Source organism: Protopterus annectens, chromosome 3.part0 (genome assembly GCF_019279795.1).
Source record: "Protopterus annectens isolate FY-2018-M chromosome 3.part0, PAN1.0, whole genome shotgun sequence".
NCBI classification, from domain to species: Eukaryota; Metazoa; Chordata; order Ceratodontiformes; family Protopteridae; genus Protopterus; species Protopterus annectens.
Window position 1 is genome coordinate 1,331,116,127 of NC_056731.1, and position 14,827 is coordinate 1,331,130,953.

The 14,827-nt window shown below is 37.7% G+C and overlaps 1 protein-coding gene across 1 annotated transcript in view; it reads left to right on the forward strand.

Annotated features, from left to right (window-relative positions):
- The window catches only part of LOC122796734 (desmoglein-2-like), a 273,226-nt gene that overhangs the window by 77,877 nt on the left and 180,522 nt on the right, over window positions 1–14,827 (forward strand). The window contains exon 3 of the mRNA XM_044065443.1: window positions 8,882–9,007. Coding sequence (XP_043921378.1) covers window positions 8,882–9,007 — 126 coding nt within the window. The remainder of the gene's footprint in view (window positions 1–8,881; window positions 9,008–14,827) is intronic.

Consider the following 14,827-nt stretch of genomic DNA (forward strand, 5'->3'; position numbering starts at 1 on the left):
AGGGAATGTTTGTTAACACTAACTAACTGTTTCTACACATACTCCCAGATTCCAGGTTGATGTTGTGCACATAGCTATCCAACTCTTTCTGCACAGACTCTGGCCATGTGTTGACCACATGCAGGTGTACTGGGACATATCTAGACTATTGTCCTCTTCAACCTTTAGTGACTTGACACACACATGTACATGCTTTCCTACACAGTTATATTATGTAGCACAGTGTGGGTGACAGTGATCAGTAATACTTTATTATTCAGAGAAACTGCAACACTCACAATTCCCTACAATATCAGAGTAAACAGTACCAGTACAGGGTATAATGGTTTTTATTTCTCAGCACAGTGTTCGTATCCGACGTACCTGTGGGAGCAATTTTTGTTAGCACTACCTGACTGTTGCCACTCAAAGTTCCAGATTACACATTAGTATTATGCACATACATCTCACTCTGTTACTGTACACACTCTGGTCACAGCTTGACAACATGGGGGTGTAGATAGGACATACTTGGCTTATTACTCTCCTAACAGTTTTGGGAGTTGCTACAATGCCAGGTTTGTTCTCATAGATGTTTGACAATCACTTGTATTCCCTTTTTGCTGGCTAAACATCTGGGATTATCACACATACCTACCATAGGGACAGGGGGACAGGTAGCAGATACGGGCCCATATACTGGACATTCTGGTCTTATCTGTACAGTTGTGGGGTATGATTCTCTAAGCAGCCTACTTCCACTCCCAGTATTCAAACCATGGCTGTGTCTGCTACAACTTAAACACTGTCCATCAGAGTTGTGTGTGTTATATAGATATTGTTGTATATCTCCTATCTGCTTTCTGTGTTATAATTCTCCTGTGCTTTTGCATTCTGACCTTGTATTACAACACTCTTATGCAGATTTTCCAGACAGTTATATATTGTAGGACAGTGTGGATGACAGTCATGAGTAATACCTTATTATTCAGATCAACTACATCAGTCACAATGTCATACAATACCAATGTAAACAGTACCAGTACAGGGTATCATTCTTGTATTTCTGGACACAGTGTTGGTATGTGACAGACCAGTATGAGAAATGTTTCTTAGCACTACCTGAATGTTGCCACACACACTACCAGATTCCACATTAGTATTATGTACATACGTCTCGCTCTGTTACTGTACGTACTCTGGCCACAGCTTGACAAGGGGGTGTAAATGGGACATACGTGGCTTCTTAGTCTCATAAGGTTTTGAGGAGTTGCTAGTGTGCCAGCTTTGTTCTCATAGATGTGTGTCAATCAGTGGTATTTCCTGTTTGCTGCCTGTACATCTGGGATCATCCCACTGATTTCCCAGGGGGACCGGTTGACAGGCAACAGATATGGGCCACTCTACTGGACATTCTGGACATATCTGTATAGTTGTGGGGCATGATTCTGTATGCAGACTACTACCACTGGCAGGATTTGAAACATGGCTTGTGTTTTAAAAAAACAACAGTTGACATCTCAGTTGCATGTGCTATTTGGGTTTTGTTGTCTGCCTTTTCCCTGTTTCCTGTCAATGTGTCTCTCAGTTGTACTAAATGGTCTCTTGGGATTACACCAGTCATATAAAGGCATTCCTACACATTCTGTTTATGGTGCACGGTGTGGGTAACAGTGCTTATTACAACAGTACTATTTTGTTAATGCAAATCTACATTACCATATGATACCAGAGTATCATATGCAGTCCAGCAGTTATATCTTTATTATCAGGCTATTACGCTTTTATTTACATACATATTATAGGAGTCTTTTCCTGCCATATTCTCTGATGTATGCAGTACTTGCCCTAAACAATACAGGTTTTATACAGGCAATTAATTTGCTAATACTTTTAGATTTATTTCCTATGGCAGTAATGCAAGAGTATTACTGACCTACCTCATGTTGCAACCTCTCCAGGTGAATGCCATGGGCCCCCTGGTTCATGGCCCACCCTATTGCAGCTGTGGAGGACATAAGAGGAATATTTAGCCATACTTATCCATGATATACACGAGCTGGCAATTATTAAACAGGTAGTGGACTGATACACACAGCTGGAACATCCACTGCCATTCTAGCCTCTTGGATCCACTGCTCCAAGAGGTCCCCCTTACACCACTTCAGATTGGCATAGTGATGCCTAACCTGCTCACCAGTTTGGGGTATGCCAGTGGCACTGGTGAGGTCATGGGCGAGATGGTCACAGGCATCTGCCTTATATTGGGAGCCCTGGTACTGGCCCTGCAGTAGTCTCTGTTCATGGTCTTTGACAAAGAGTCTTGCCATGACGCTGGACTCCTGGATGCACCAGTGCTGTACCCAAAAGAGTACACCCTCTACCCTTCCTGACATAGTGCCTGCAAGGGAAGCTACAACCAGTTATGAGTTGTATTCTCACCTCTTGGGTTTAAGTAGGGCTGATTACCTGCAGTTTATCATGTTTGGCCAGTTTTGAAAAGGCTAAGCTATGGGCAAACCTGCTTACCTAAGATTGGCATTGTTTAAAGGGATATAACACTGGGTACATTGAGTTAGCTGGCCTACATATTGCTTACACCTCCTAAGCTGGCCTGTACAATGCTTAGCATTGCTTCCACTTGACTTTGCATTATATTTTCTTTTTGGCATTGATTTATTATTCATTACATCTTATATGTATGCCTGGTATCCATGATTCATGTGCACATACACTGTATGGGGTCCTTGTGTTTTATTGGGGACTTCAACACTCTGTTACAATTACACCTGACTTCTGGGCTTATTGCTGTACTCCAGTTCACATATTTATGTTATGTAGTGGGTTATGGAACATATGTCTGTATACTGATTCCTTTCACAGGTTCAGTTTGATTTTACTATAGTGAAGACTTGTTTGCTAATACCTCATTCTTCTGTACTTCTGTGATGGCTTGGTGGTTAACTACTGGGACTATAGTGTATAGGGTCCTGGGTTCAAGACCTGCAAGGCTGTTTATTTTCTTGATGGGCAGAACAAGAGCCATTGGATACAGAGTGATTAAGGCACTTTTGAGAATTTGTAAGCGGGTGTGAGTGGGTTTGCGCAAGGGTAAGCAGTGCTAAATATGGTTACCTATGCTTACAGAGAGTTAGCTTTAAAATTGCTTAACCTGTGTGTCCATTGCTTATCCCATTGCAAACGAGCTTAAACCCACTTACTAGTGCTTATATATGCTTACTACTCCTTATTGGCGCTTAAACCTGCTTACTAGTGCTTTATTCATTATGACACTGACACCTCACATGTGCTTTTACTGCAGTACTCCAATTCATAAATATATGTTATTTAGTGGGTTATGCAACAAAAATATTGGTCATAACGTGCTTTGCCTTGGAAAGTGGAATGTGCTGCAGTGGGACTCGAACCGGGAATGCCTGCTCGTAAGGCGAATGCTCTGCCCACTACACTGTTGCTGTGCTGCTTCATTTGCATATATCTTTCTTGTTATCCTCTTCAGCCATTTAAGCTGTATTAACCATAGCTAAGCGTTGGGCACACCCGCGCACCTATGGCTAGCTTTAATCGGAGTTTTAAAAAAAATAAAATAATTTGTTCATTTTATTTTTATATACTTACTGTTGTACATGGGTGAACTGTTGGTGGGGATATGCGGACACCTATGAGCAGTCTCGCTCATTTCTTAGCCCTTCCTGCTGTTCTTCATTGCAGGGGCATGTATATTCTGAGAGCTCTGCTCTCAGACATGTCCCCTACACTCTTACACGCTCTGTGAAAGATTAGGAGCTTAGGCAGCACGCCTCATTAATATGCATGGTGCTCTGCCATCCTGTTCCTAAATGGTTGCCTCTGTGCAGGACTAAGCTAGTCTTGAATGGAGGCATAGTAAATCTGGGTGTAGTCTATGCCCTCTTAATAAAGGTTTTAAGGGCATATGGCCATTTAGACCTGGTTTATGATTTGCTTGTAAATCAGCCATCCATCTTAGCTCAGTTAATTCTGTATAATGTTTAATGTCTCCACCTCTCTTATTTTCAAATTGTATTTGCAATACCATAAAAGAAAAAAACATGTCCTGGATTAAAATTAATATGCTAAAATAATGCATTGTGTCTCACGTCTAGTCTGATGTCACTCATATGCTGTAAAATGTGCTCTTTAAGCATCCTATTGGTCTTCCCTACATAGACCGCCATACACAGTGAGCACTTATATAGATATATGACATTTTTAGTCCGACATTCTGCAAACAACTTAGGGTGATATATTATACCAGATACTGACATCCCTTATACTTTCTATATGGAAAAGTGCCTTCTCTCATACTTCTTGGTAATGATATCGGTGGATTGATGTTTTTACATAATAGATTAATAGGTTAATAGGTTAATAGATTAGTACTAAGCTAACTGCCCTTGTGAGTCATTTTAAGCTTAGCCAATTATCCTTTGTGAGACTCAAACCCTGCACCTTGTGTTTGTAAGGCAAACACCTTAACCATTAGGCCACCCTCCCAAAATACATTTCAGGTTCAAATTGTTTGTATAAGTGAACCTAGGATGTCCCCCTACCACTTCTTTTAATTTATCATCAGTTTGAAGAATTTTCCAATTCTTCTTAATCACATTGCAAATACTGTTCTATCACTATTATAGTATAATGCCATTCTAGGATGATATACATTAACTAATCTTGAGCCATTAATATTTACTCCATCATCATGGTTTGCTTTAAACCAAGGCCTTCCTCTATTACCCCTCCATCCTTTAGATCTAGCTATCAATGTATGTACTGTCTTCTCTGGATACCACAGAGATGTAAACATTTGCTGCATATCATATATTTCCTTTTCATAGATAGCATCATCAGCACATAGTCTGGATATCCATAAACTTTGCTCATTAATGACATTATTAAAGATGTGCCTAGGGTTCATGATATATGCATACTGTTTCTCCAACAATCTTTTCTATAAACCTGGGTCTGTATTTTTCCAGCCCCATCTTTATATAATTTTATATCTAAAAAATCAATCATTTCTAAAGAATAATTAACAGTGAATTTAAAAAAAAATCTGTACTATTTTCCAAATATCTGACAAACAAATGCAGGTCCTCCCACTGTGCCATCCCACAATAAAATACATCATCAACAAATATTCAATATAACTTGAGCTGTTTGCCCGATTGGTGGTTATTAGAAATGACATTGTCATTCTCCCATTGCACCAATACCAAACTGGCATAGGTATTGGCAAATGGGGTACCCATGGCAACCCCTTGCAAAATAATTTGTTCATCCAAATCAGCATGTGTATAAATAAAATATTTTACTGTCGATATACCATATGGGTTAGGAATCACAGTAAACAAGCTATTAACATCTAAAGTGACAAATAAAAAATCTTTCACAGAGCTCATGAGTTCATAAAACCTATACAGAGAATGTAAACATAACATCTTTTGTAAAAAGATGTAAAAATATATATAAAAATATATAAAGAAAATATATAAAGATATCACTGGAGCAGAGCAGAAGGGTTTTAGACAGATACTAAATGATTTAGACCTCATCTCATTTGACAGCAGAGGAGGCTGGGGTGATGAAGTATTGGTGCACATGGTTCCTATTCTGATGTGGAGAGTTTGTAGTGAACAAGAAATTCATAGCTAGGCGAAGATGTAAGGGCTAAAACTCTCTAGAATTCTGAAAGCACTTCTTTTTCTTCTTCTTCTTCGAGAGCAATGTAGATCACTGGCGTGGACTACTGATGTAGGTAATATAATGGGAAGTAACAGAGGCACTTAAGCACACGTGACAAATGAAGAAACAGTGAAGTGGAATGAAGGGACAGTGAGGAGCTAAACGTTAAATAATCTTAAAAGGCAGAATAAGTAGGTTTATTGCCTCCTTCTTCGATTAAGTAAATATAATGCAGTGCAAACTATGTAAGTTGCAGGTCCTCTCTGCTCCTCATTTTTCCCAGTGATTTTTTATGAAGCAAAATGACTTGAGTTTGTAAGCTGGATGAAGGATTGGGGTATGTTGTTTGAAGGTTTAGTCTTGTTAAAGAACCATGTGATAAAACCTTTGAAATCTTTGCATTTTCTTCTAATGAATATTATCTGGAATATGTCATTCATACAGAGGTTCTCATTGCAGTCATACTTTTTTTCTTGGCTGGACTATTATGTCCCTTACCTGAATTTTCTGATACTAACTCTGACTACATCTTGTGCTAGCAAAATCATGCAGTTACATTCTTTATGAGCTCCTCTCACTGGGACTATATCACTCTTGGGTGATGCAAACTGCACTGTTTGTATGTGGCATTGCAGATGGGATAAGAGATATTGTTATAAACAGACTCTACTGGACATGGTCTGTAACACATCTGTTTTACACAGCAGCAAACACTTTGTGAAAATTATGTGTAATACTTTGTGCTTAGCTCATGGTTTGTGGACTATGTCTGTGTAGCTCAAGGTCTTACAGCATAATGGCTTCATTCCCCATTTACCTACTGTGTAACTCTCAGCAAGTCATTTAACCAGGCATTCCTCGCAGGTTGCCTCTGAAAGGGAATTGTGTGCCTGTAGGCTTAACTGGTCATCAAATATGTATTTTCCCCAATATGCTCTATACATCCTCTAGTCATCAATCTGTTTATACTACTGTAACTCTTATAAAAGTCTTATTATTTACTATGTGCTTAAGTGCTGCACTCCTAAAGGGAAAAATACATTATTATCTTATGGCATAACTATATTGATCAAATCATTTCTTCTGCACTGAAATTCTGTATTACATTTACAAAGAATAAAGCAGATATACATATATATAAACTAGCTCACTGATAATCAACTAATCTTAAATCCTAAAAAAAAACAAACTTCTACTTTTTCTTCCTAAAATAGTAGCACAGCATAAATCCTCTTTCTCCATCACCTCCCTTAACAATACCATCATCAGACCAGAACCACATATTAAATTACTTGGTGTCACTATTGATGATGAACTAAAATTCGATATACATATAAATCAGTGCATAAAAAATCACCAAAAATGTGGCCTTCTATACCATAATCATAAATTTCTTTCTCCCTCCTCAAACCTTCTCTAACCACGTCTCTCCTCTTACCCTGTCTTCTGTATGCTGCTCCTGTCCTTATTAACCTCCAGTCATCTCTTCTCAGCAAACTAGAGCAAACCTACAATAAAATAACTTTTACCTCCAATCTCCCCTATAAATCTCATCACTGCCTTGCCCTAAATTATTTGCAATGGCCTGAATTCCCCAAATAACTCCTCCTTCCTCAACTGCATATAGGTTCATAGGTTGGTACTAGGCTATCGGCCCTAAGGCCTATGCAAGCCTAGCCATAACAATTCCCTGGAAATTTTTTCCCACAATATTTACTTCTGTGGGCCCCTGTCTAGCAGGGTGACTGATATGATCCCCGGGGTGAATTTCATATCTCCCATCCAATCATCAAGGTTCCTTTTGAAGAGGGCCAATGAGGTGCTCTGCTTGACATGTATGGTCAGTCTATTCCAGAGTATGGGGAGTCTCTGGGTCAGGAACCTATCCCTCCAGCATGTTTTGTTCAATGTGATGATAAGGTTTAGATCCCTGGAGCGTGTGGCTCTGAGAGTTTGGGATTTCTTTAAGTGGAGCATGTCCAACAGCTCAGGGTTTGACATGGCCTTATATGTTAAGCAGAGATTGCCTCTGAGTAGACGATATGCCACAGAGTATAGCTGGAGTTTCTTTAGATGGTCAGCATATGGCATCTGCTTTAGGCCTGTGATTCTTTTAGTGAGGTATTTCTGTGGCCTTTCCAGCTGTTGCAGATGTCTTGTGAGGTAAATACCAAATGGGGCATTATACTCTATAATGGGTCTAATGAGGGATGAGTACAGTGGGACAATGACGTCCTTTAACACACTCTGTTCTTTATGACCCCACTTTCTGCCCCTCTATCAATAATATTGAAGCACCATACTACCAATGACATCAGCTTCATACATCTGACAATCATCTTCTGGACACCTATAAACCCAAAAAAATATTGGGAAGTCACTATACAAATACTCAGTAGCCAGCTCCTGGAACTCCCACACACATAATATAAGAAGTATTCCTCATAAGTCCCAGTTCAAACTTGAACCTAAACACTATCTAAAAAACACCTGGTCCTGTCCCTGTCAAGCTCAAACTTGATTCTAGCTACACACCTCCTAAATATATTTTCTTCTGTCGTATCTTTCTCTTTCCACAGTTTCCTCCTAAATCTACTCTCTTGTCTTGTATCTTTCTCTTTCATTACTTCTTTCATCTCTCCATACTACACACCAACACCATATTTCTTCTAAATAAACCTTTACATCCAGATTAACTTGTTGCTACTGTATAGATAAATGCTGAAACCTGTACATAATTGGTAAATTGATTATTTCGCTGTGCTGTATATTGTTTTCTTGTTATATACCAAATGTGATATGCATTTTTGTCTTGAATTACTGTAATTGTAACTGGAGCTTTTCTCCTCAGGTCTCCACTGAAAACAGGCCTTTGGCTCAATTGGACCAACCCGGTTAACAAATGACAAATAAATAAATAATATACATACATATACACACACACACACACACACACACACACACACACACACACACACACACACACACACACACACACACACACTCACATACAGAAAAAAGAATACAAGATAACAAACGTGATAGTTTTGGTATGGATAGTAAGTTGCAGATAATCTGAGACAGCTTTTTCTTCAGTGTAGGGACAAATAACGTTACATTATAACAAGTACTTTATAAATGATTAGAATTAATTTGTTTTTGTTTTTCCTTTTCAAAGGTTATGAAGACTCATGGTCACTTTTCAAACAAAATATCTTTAAGAAGAGAAAAGCGAGAGTGGATTGTTCCACCAATAAACATTCTGGAAAATGAAGACTATACTAAGAAGAACCCTATTGCTAGGGTAAGTCATGTCATCAGTGAGTCAATGAAGGCATTTATAAATTATAAATGATAATTAGCTATTCCTTGTCAGCACATGCACACATTCGAAGCCTCCCATGCCCATTGTGTGCTCCTACCTCTATGTCCTGCATCATGTTATTCTTCTTTTCTGCATCACCTCATGTCTCCTTATGTCAGATTTGAATATTATCAACCCAGCTTCATAAGATTAATCTTCAGCTATCTAAAACAAGTTGTGTATTTAAAACCGAAAAACACATAAGCACATGTAGATATCCAGTCATAATTTCTATGTATGCACACACTTGAATTTGTGTGTGTGTGTGTGTGTGTGTGTGTGTGTGTGTGTGTGTGTGTGTGTGTGTGTGTGTGTGTGTGTGTGTGTGAGAGAGAGAGATTGAGCTTGGGTGTGCATATGCTGTTAGAAAGTTTCTATAGTATACGTGTATGTATATATGTTAATGCATATGTACATAAACCAACATATACATCTGGAATCTGTACCTGTCTTTAAGAAATGCATACTAGATATATTTATATTTATGTAAGTATTATACACACATGTTATGTAATATCTGGAGTGTGATAAATTAAATATCTTACACAGTAAGTTTAGTGAATGACTACTGTGCAAAGTGTTAAAGTATGTTATGAATTTCAGGTCCCTAATGTTATAAGATAGTTTAAGAATATGAACTAAATTCCATTTGTTCTTCTTTCATTTCTGCTTTTAACTTTTTCTTATTTCAAATTGCTATTTTCTGTTCATTTCATTGGGATGCAGCAATAATTTTAATAGCATTATTTGCACTTTCAGGTAAGTTTTGTCATTACTCTAATAGCATAGTATATATTATTTTATAGTATATGTCTTTTACAGTTTATTTATGGTTTTAGTTGTTTAAACTTATTTAGTTTAGTTACTTAGAGTCAGAACTCTTTAGTTGGCAGTGCTGGGTTGAATTCAGAAACAAGTTGCACACATATACCTGCCAAGCTTGTTGTGCAAGAATTTTGGACAAAACCAAAACTTATGTGGGGTGGGGGTGTAAAATCCCAAAATCATGGACACATTTTTAAATATTGGCCTTATAAACTAAAAAAAACTTTGCTATAATGGGAGGGGGGTTCATTAACATACATTTTCTGAAGGATGTGAAGTCTGAAACTCACATCTGTTATTATTTACTTACCCCATTCTCAATGATTTGCCAGAAAACCACAAATTTAAGAAGAATCAATCAAAAACATAAGGCAAAATCTGTACAATCTGTGAAATTCTGGACAGTCAACAGGTGTGGTTGCACTCTGTGTAGCATGCAGTTTTATGATAATTGACCATATGCAAGCTAGTAGTGTTTCTAAGTCCCATGTAACACTACAGTGCAGGAATTGCAAAGGAACAGCAGTTTTATGTGTGCAAATGAACATTTGATGATCCTCAAATGAACTTAGGTAAGGAGGTGAAGCTGTAATGATATGCAAGGTGAACATAGTCATGATTCAATTGTCTGTGGAGAAAACTGTGCAACAATGTGTGCCTGACTGTAAATGGATGAAGCATGCCAGAAATATAACAGCTACAGATGACTAGAATGCTATAACACCAGCCATACCACATTATATAGTTAGCATAGAGACTAAAGCTATGACTTGTTAATTTGCTGCTTCCTGTGGCAAGGGTATAGGATCTGAATCTTTCCACCTTCATTTGCCTACTGTGTGACTTTGAACAAGTCATTTAACCAACAGTGCTTTGGGGCAATTAAGAATTTGTGCTTAATGGTCTTCTGGACTGCATAGCAAAAGTAATGGATATCACTGCTGCTTCCACTGTTATGTGGTTCTATTGACAAAAGAATCTGTACAACCAGTGGGTAACATATCACATCTTTACCAACCAGACAATTATTGATCTGTTCTGAAAAACGTCATGATATTGTACAGGATGTTGTTCTCATATGTCATTGAAAAATAGAATCATAAATGTGTAGCCTTCCTGTTTTTCTGGAGCACAATCTATGTACAGTTCTTTCTCTTCTAGTCAATAGGGAACTTTTAGATGTGAACACTGGACACCCTGTGTATTTTACAGGCCTCTGCTGCTGGAATACGCCACAAGTTCCTCCATGTATCATCCTGCATGTGGAAGAGTATATATAGTTTATTAGCACACCACAGGAGACAGCTGCTATCATGTGTTCACTTTACAACACTGATTGCCTCCTTCAGAGGGTTACCATTCCATGAATGAGTACAATGTGTGTGGTGCATATAGTATCATATTCAGTGTGTCCACACAGTACTCAGTTTCTGGGATTCACATATATCACACATATCTCAGCTTTATCAGCTCTTCCTAAATGGTAATGTTCCACAGAGTTATCTAAGTAGAGGCACTGTGGCTAATGTTAGTGTACACAGCTACATTTATAGCATCAGCCCTGCAACTTATACATACCAGCTCCAAGACTGCTTTACTGTGGATAGCAAAAACCCAGTCCTTGCTGCACCATGAACTTGTAGAGTAAGCTACCGGGTTTTTTAGTACTTCCAGAAAAGCCAGTAAGTAGCACATGCATTTGACTTACTCTGTTTTGACCTCTTGTGCTTGATCTTATGTTATTTGGTGCTTTATTTGGTATTCTGAATGTATTCCAATGCACATATAGATAGTAACATATGGACCATTCCTGTAATATTTTAATACCATATACAAAGCACAGGATAGACCTGAGCATAACACAGCTTTTTATAAGCCAGAATAATGTATTACAAGCATTGCTCTATACTTCGGTATGAGTATCCCCTCTCCATTCTAAGTCCATATGGTGCTTTTCCAGATTGCAATATGGTAATCAATAAATTAATTACTTTCTGGATTGAAAATCAATGTCTTCCACTTTACTTTACTTTACTGCATTCTGCCTGTCACTACCTGTACATGTACAAGTCAACAGATAGCCCAATTTATTTTTCATACATGTAAATTCCTCTACGTATTACTTACTTATTAAGTAATACCCATTTTACTCTAAAAGATTGTCTCTATTGATTCATGTTAAAATAATCATGCTTACCCTTTAGTTTTACATGCAGTTCATTACAACAGCTTTATCTCTTTTGTTAGTTCCACTTTCTGAACTATTAATCTTTAAACACTTAACACTAGCAATCCTCCTTGCTCTTCTCCTTAACTGTATATGTTCTATACATTTATCCCAACAGCCTTCAGCAGCACCTTGAAACCTTTCTACAATTTTCAGTGAGCTATCCCTACCCTGTCCTTAGTATCCACACCAACAACTTTGCTTAAACCTTCACTTTTCTTCCCATTTGCTGTCTTTCTCTTGTTTGTAGTAATCCAGTAAGTGTTTCAAGTACTGTATATTTGGATTCTCCCTTATTTTCCAGGTTCTAGTTAATACTTTCTTTGCCACAAGACATATACTCCAAACCATCACTTGGTGTCTGTTGTTTACCCCCTTTTTATTTTAAGTAGCTAAAAAAAAAATAACTCTTCTGAGATGCCCTTATCCCTCTGCATAATTGTCCGGACTAGACTGCCCAGGTCATTCCTGAATTACCTCAATTTCAGACAAGACCAGAAATGTGTTGCCAGTCCTCTCTGCCTACTGTTTCACACCTCAAACAGTCTAATGGTGCTGTTGAAAACATCACTTCCATGTGAAAATTCTAAATTTTCTTGACTTTATTGACTTACTCTTCATAGTACAAATAGTATTCCAAATTATGTTCCCTGTGTGGTTCCTAGGAGGTCTTCTCAGTTCGTTTTTCATTTTGATACTGTTTTACTCTTCCCCCCCTTTGCATTATCTCATAGGCATCTGATATCAGGTATCTTCCTAAATTATGAACCTTTCTCTTCCCAATCACCTATTTGATCATGGGTAGCCACCCATTCTCAAGGGTACCCTTGATACCCTTTTTGCTGTTTAACATCATCCTGAGTGCTAGTTATTCCAAAGACAGGGAGTTATCTAACACAACATTTCCTCTTGCTACTCCAGCAACTTCCCATTTTTTAAATATGTGCTTCCAGAAGACTAGTTTTGTATTTAGTGGTTTTCACCTCCACTCTGTTGTTTTCCACCTTTTATCCACTGGTGTTCCCTCTTACTGGCAGAATTGCATCTCTCCACTTTTACAACTCTTTACTTAGAAACCTCTGAATTATTTATTTATTTTTTTTGCAAATAAAGGAGGCTCTAGTCTCTGAGATTCTGATCTCCAAAGTATGCTTAGTAAATCTATCCTTTGTGAGTCGCAATCTCTCTCTCTCTCTCAAATCAGATCTTTTCCTTCCATGTAAATCCCCTGTTTTGACAATTACTATAAAAATACTAATTAGATCACTTTTAAATACTTCTCAATATCTGGACCATGCAAACTTCCCCTGCACTTTAGGAAATATTAATTTTCCCAGGTAACTCTTTCCCAATACCATAGCCAAGCAAATTCTTTCAACTATCAAATACAACTTAAAAAAACAAAACAATAAAATAATAAAATACCACCAAGACCACTGATCCAAGAAGTAAGCGAATTTAATGAAACAATTAGCGCCTCGGCTTGCACAGCCTTCCAAGAGTAAAAACACTACAAAATACTGTTTGCTTATATACAGCATATTGCACAAAACAATTAATCAATTAAACATACAATTCAAATCACATACTTCCAATTACATTTTTTGTTGAGTCCCTGAGGCTCCAAAGTACCATACTTTAAAATCAGCAGGGTTTCTTTTTTTAAGAGTTTGTTTTTGAAGACAAACATTTACCTATGCCAACTTGCAATTTTTCCAAAACACAACCCCTAACAGAATCAAGGTTAGAGCTGTGTGCTGTCAAAAAATGACTCCCAAGGGGACTCTCTAATTTTTTTATTTTTTATGTCCCTAAAATGTTCCTGCAAACAGACCCTAAAACTCCTGTAAGTTTCCCCTATGTAAAACTTCTTACAAACACATCTGAAGACATACACTAACCCCTCCGTATTACAACTCTATTCATGCCTAGCTGTAAACTTGATGCCATTAATATAGGGAAAAGAGCTATATTGACAGATGGAACAACCATCACATGGAACAGTGCCTTTATTTGTGCTTAAACTCTGGCTGACATTAACATCTGGTAAACAAAATTGGTTGTGTACCACAATGTCAGACACATTCCTAACTCTTTTATATGCAATTCTCACAAAATCAGGTAGTATAGAATTCAAAATGTTATCCCTTAGGAGCATAGGCCACAAGCTATGTCCTTTTTTAACTATTTCCTCAGTTATAACATTATAAGTTGTCACTAAGAAAACTTTCTTCTGCTCTCCATTGTTCACAGCTGCATTGGTATATTGATTTCCACCAATACAAACATTATATTTAGCACCAGCACACACATAATAAGAATCTCCCTGAGAGTTAACAGAATACCTCATGTCCATAATTTTTTGTTTAGCTTCCCTGACCAGCTGGACATCATAAACTCTTCTAATAAATATTTTTTCTGCTTCAGCTATCTCTAAATCAAAGCTCATATCAAGGCTATATAGCCTATGAATTTGTAGGAATTCATTATAGGGCAGTACCTTGACCAAATGTTTGGGGTGACAAGTATTCCCATATAAAAATACATTTCTATGTTCAAATTTCCTATGGAGACTAATAGTAAATCCATCTAGGCTTATATCCAAAAAATACACTTGTGGGCCAAGCTGCATACCATCAAAGCTTAAGCCCATAGTATTAGCTTGTAAGTCATTAACAGACCCAAGGGCCTCTGTCTGGCTTCCTTGA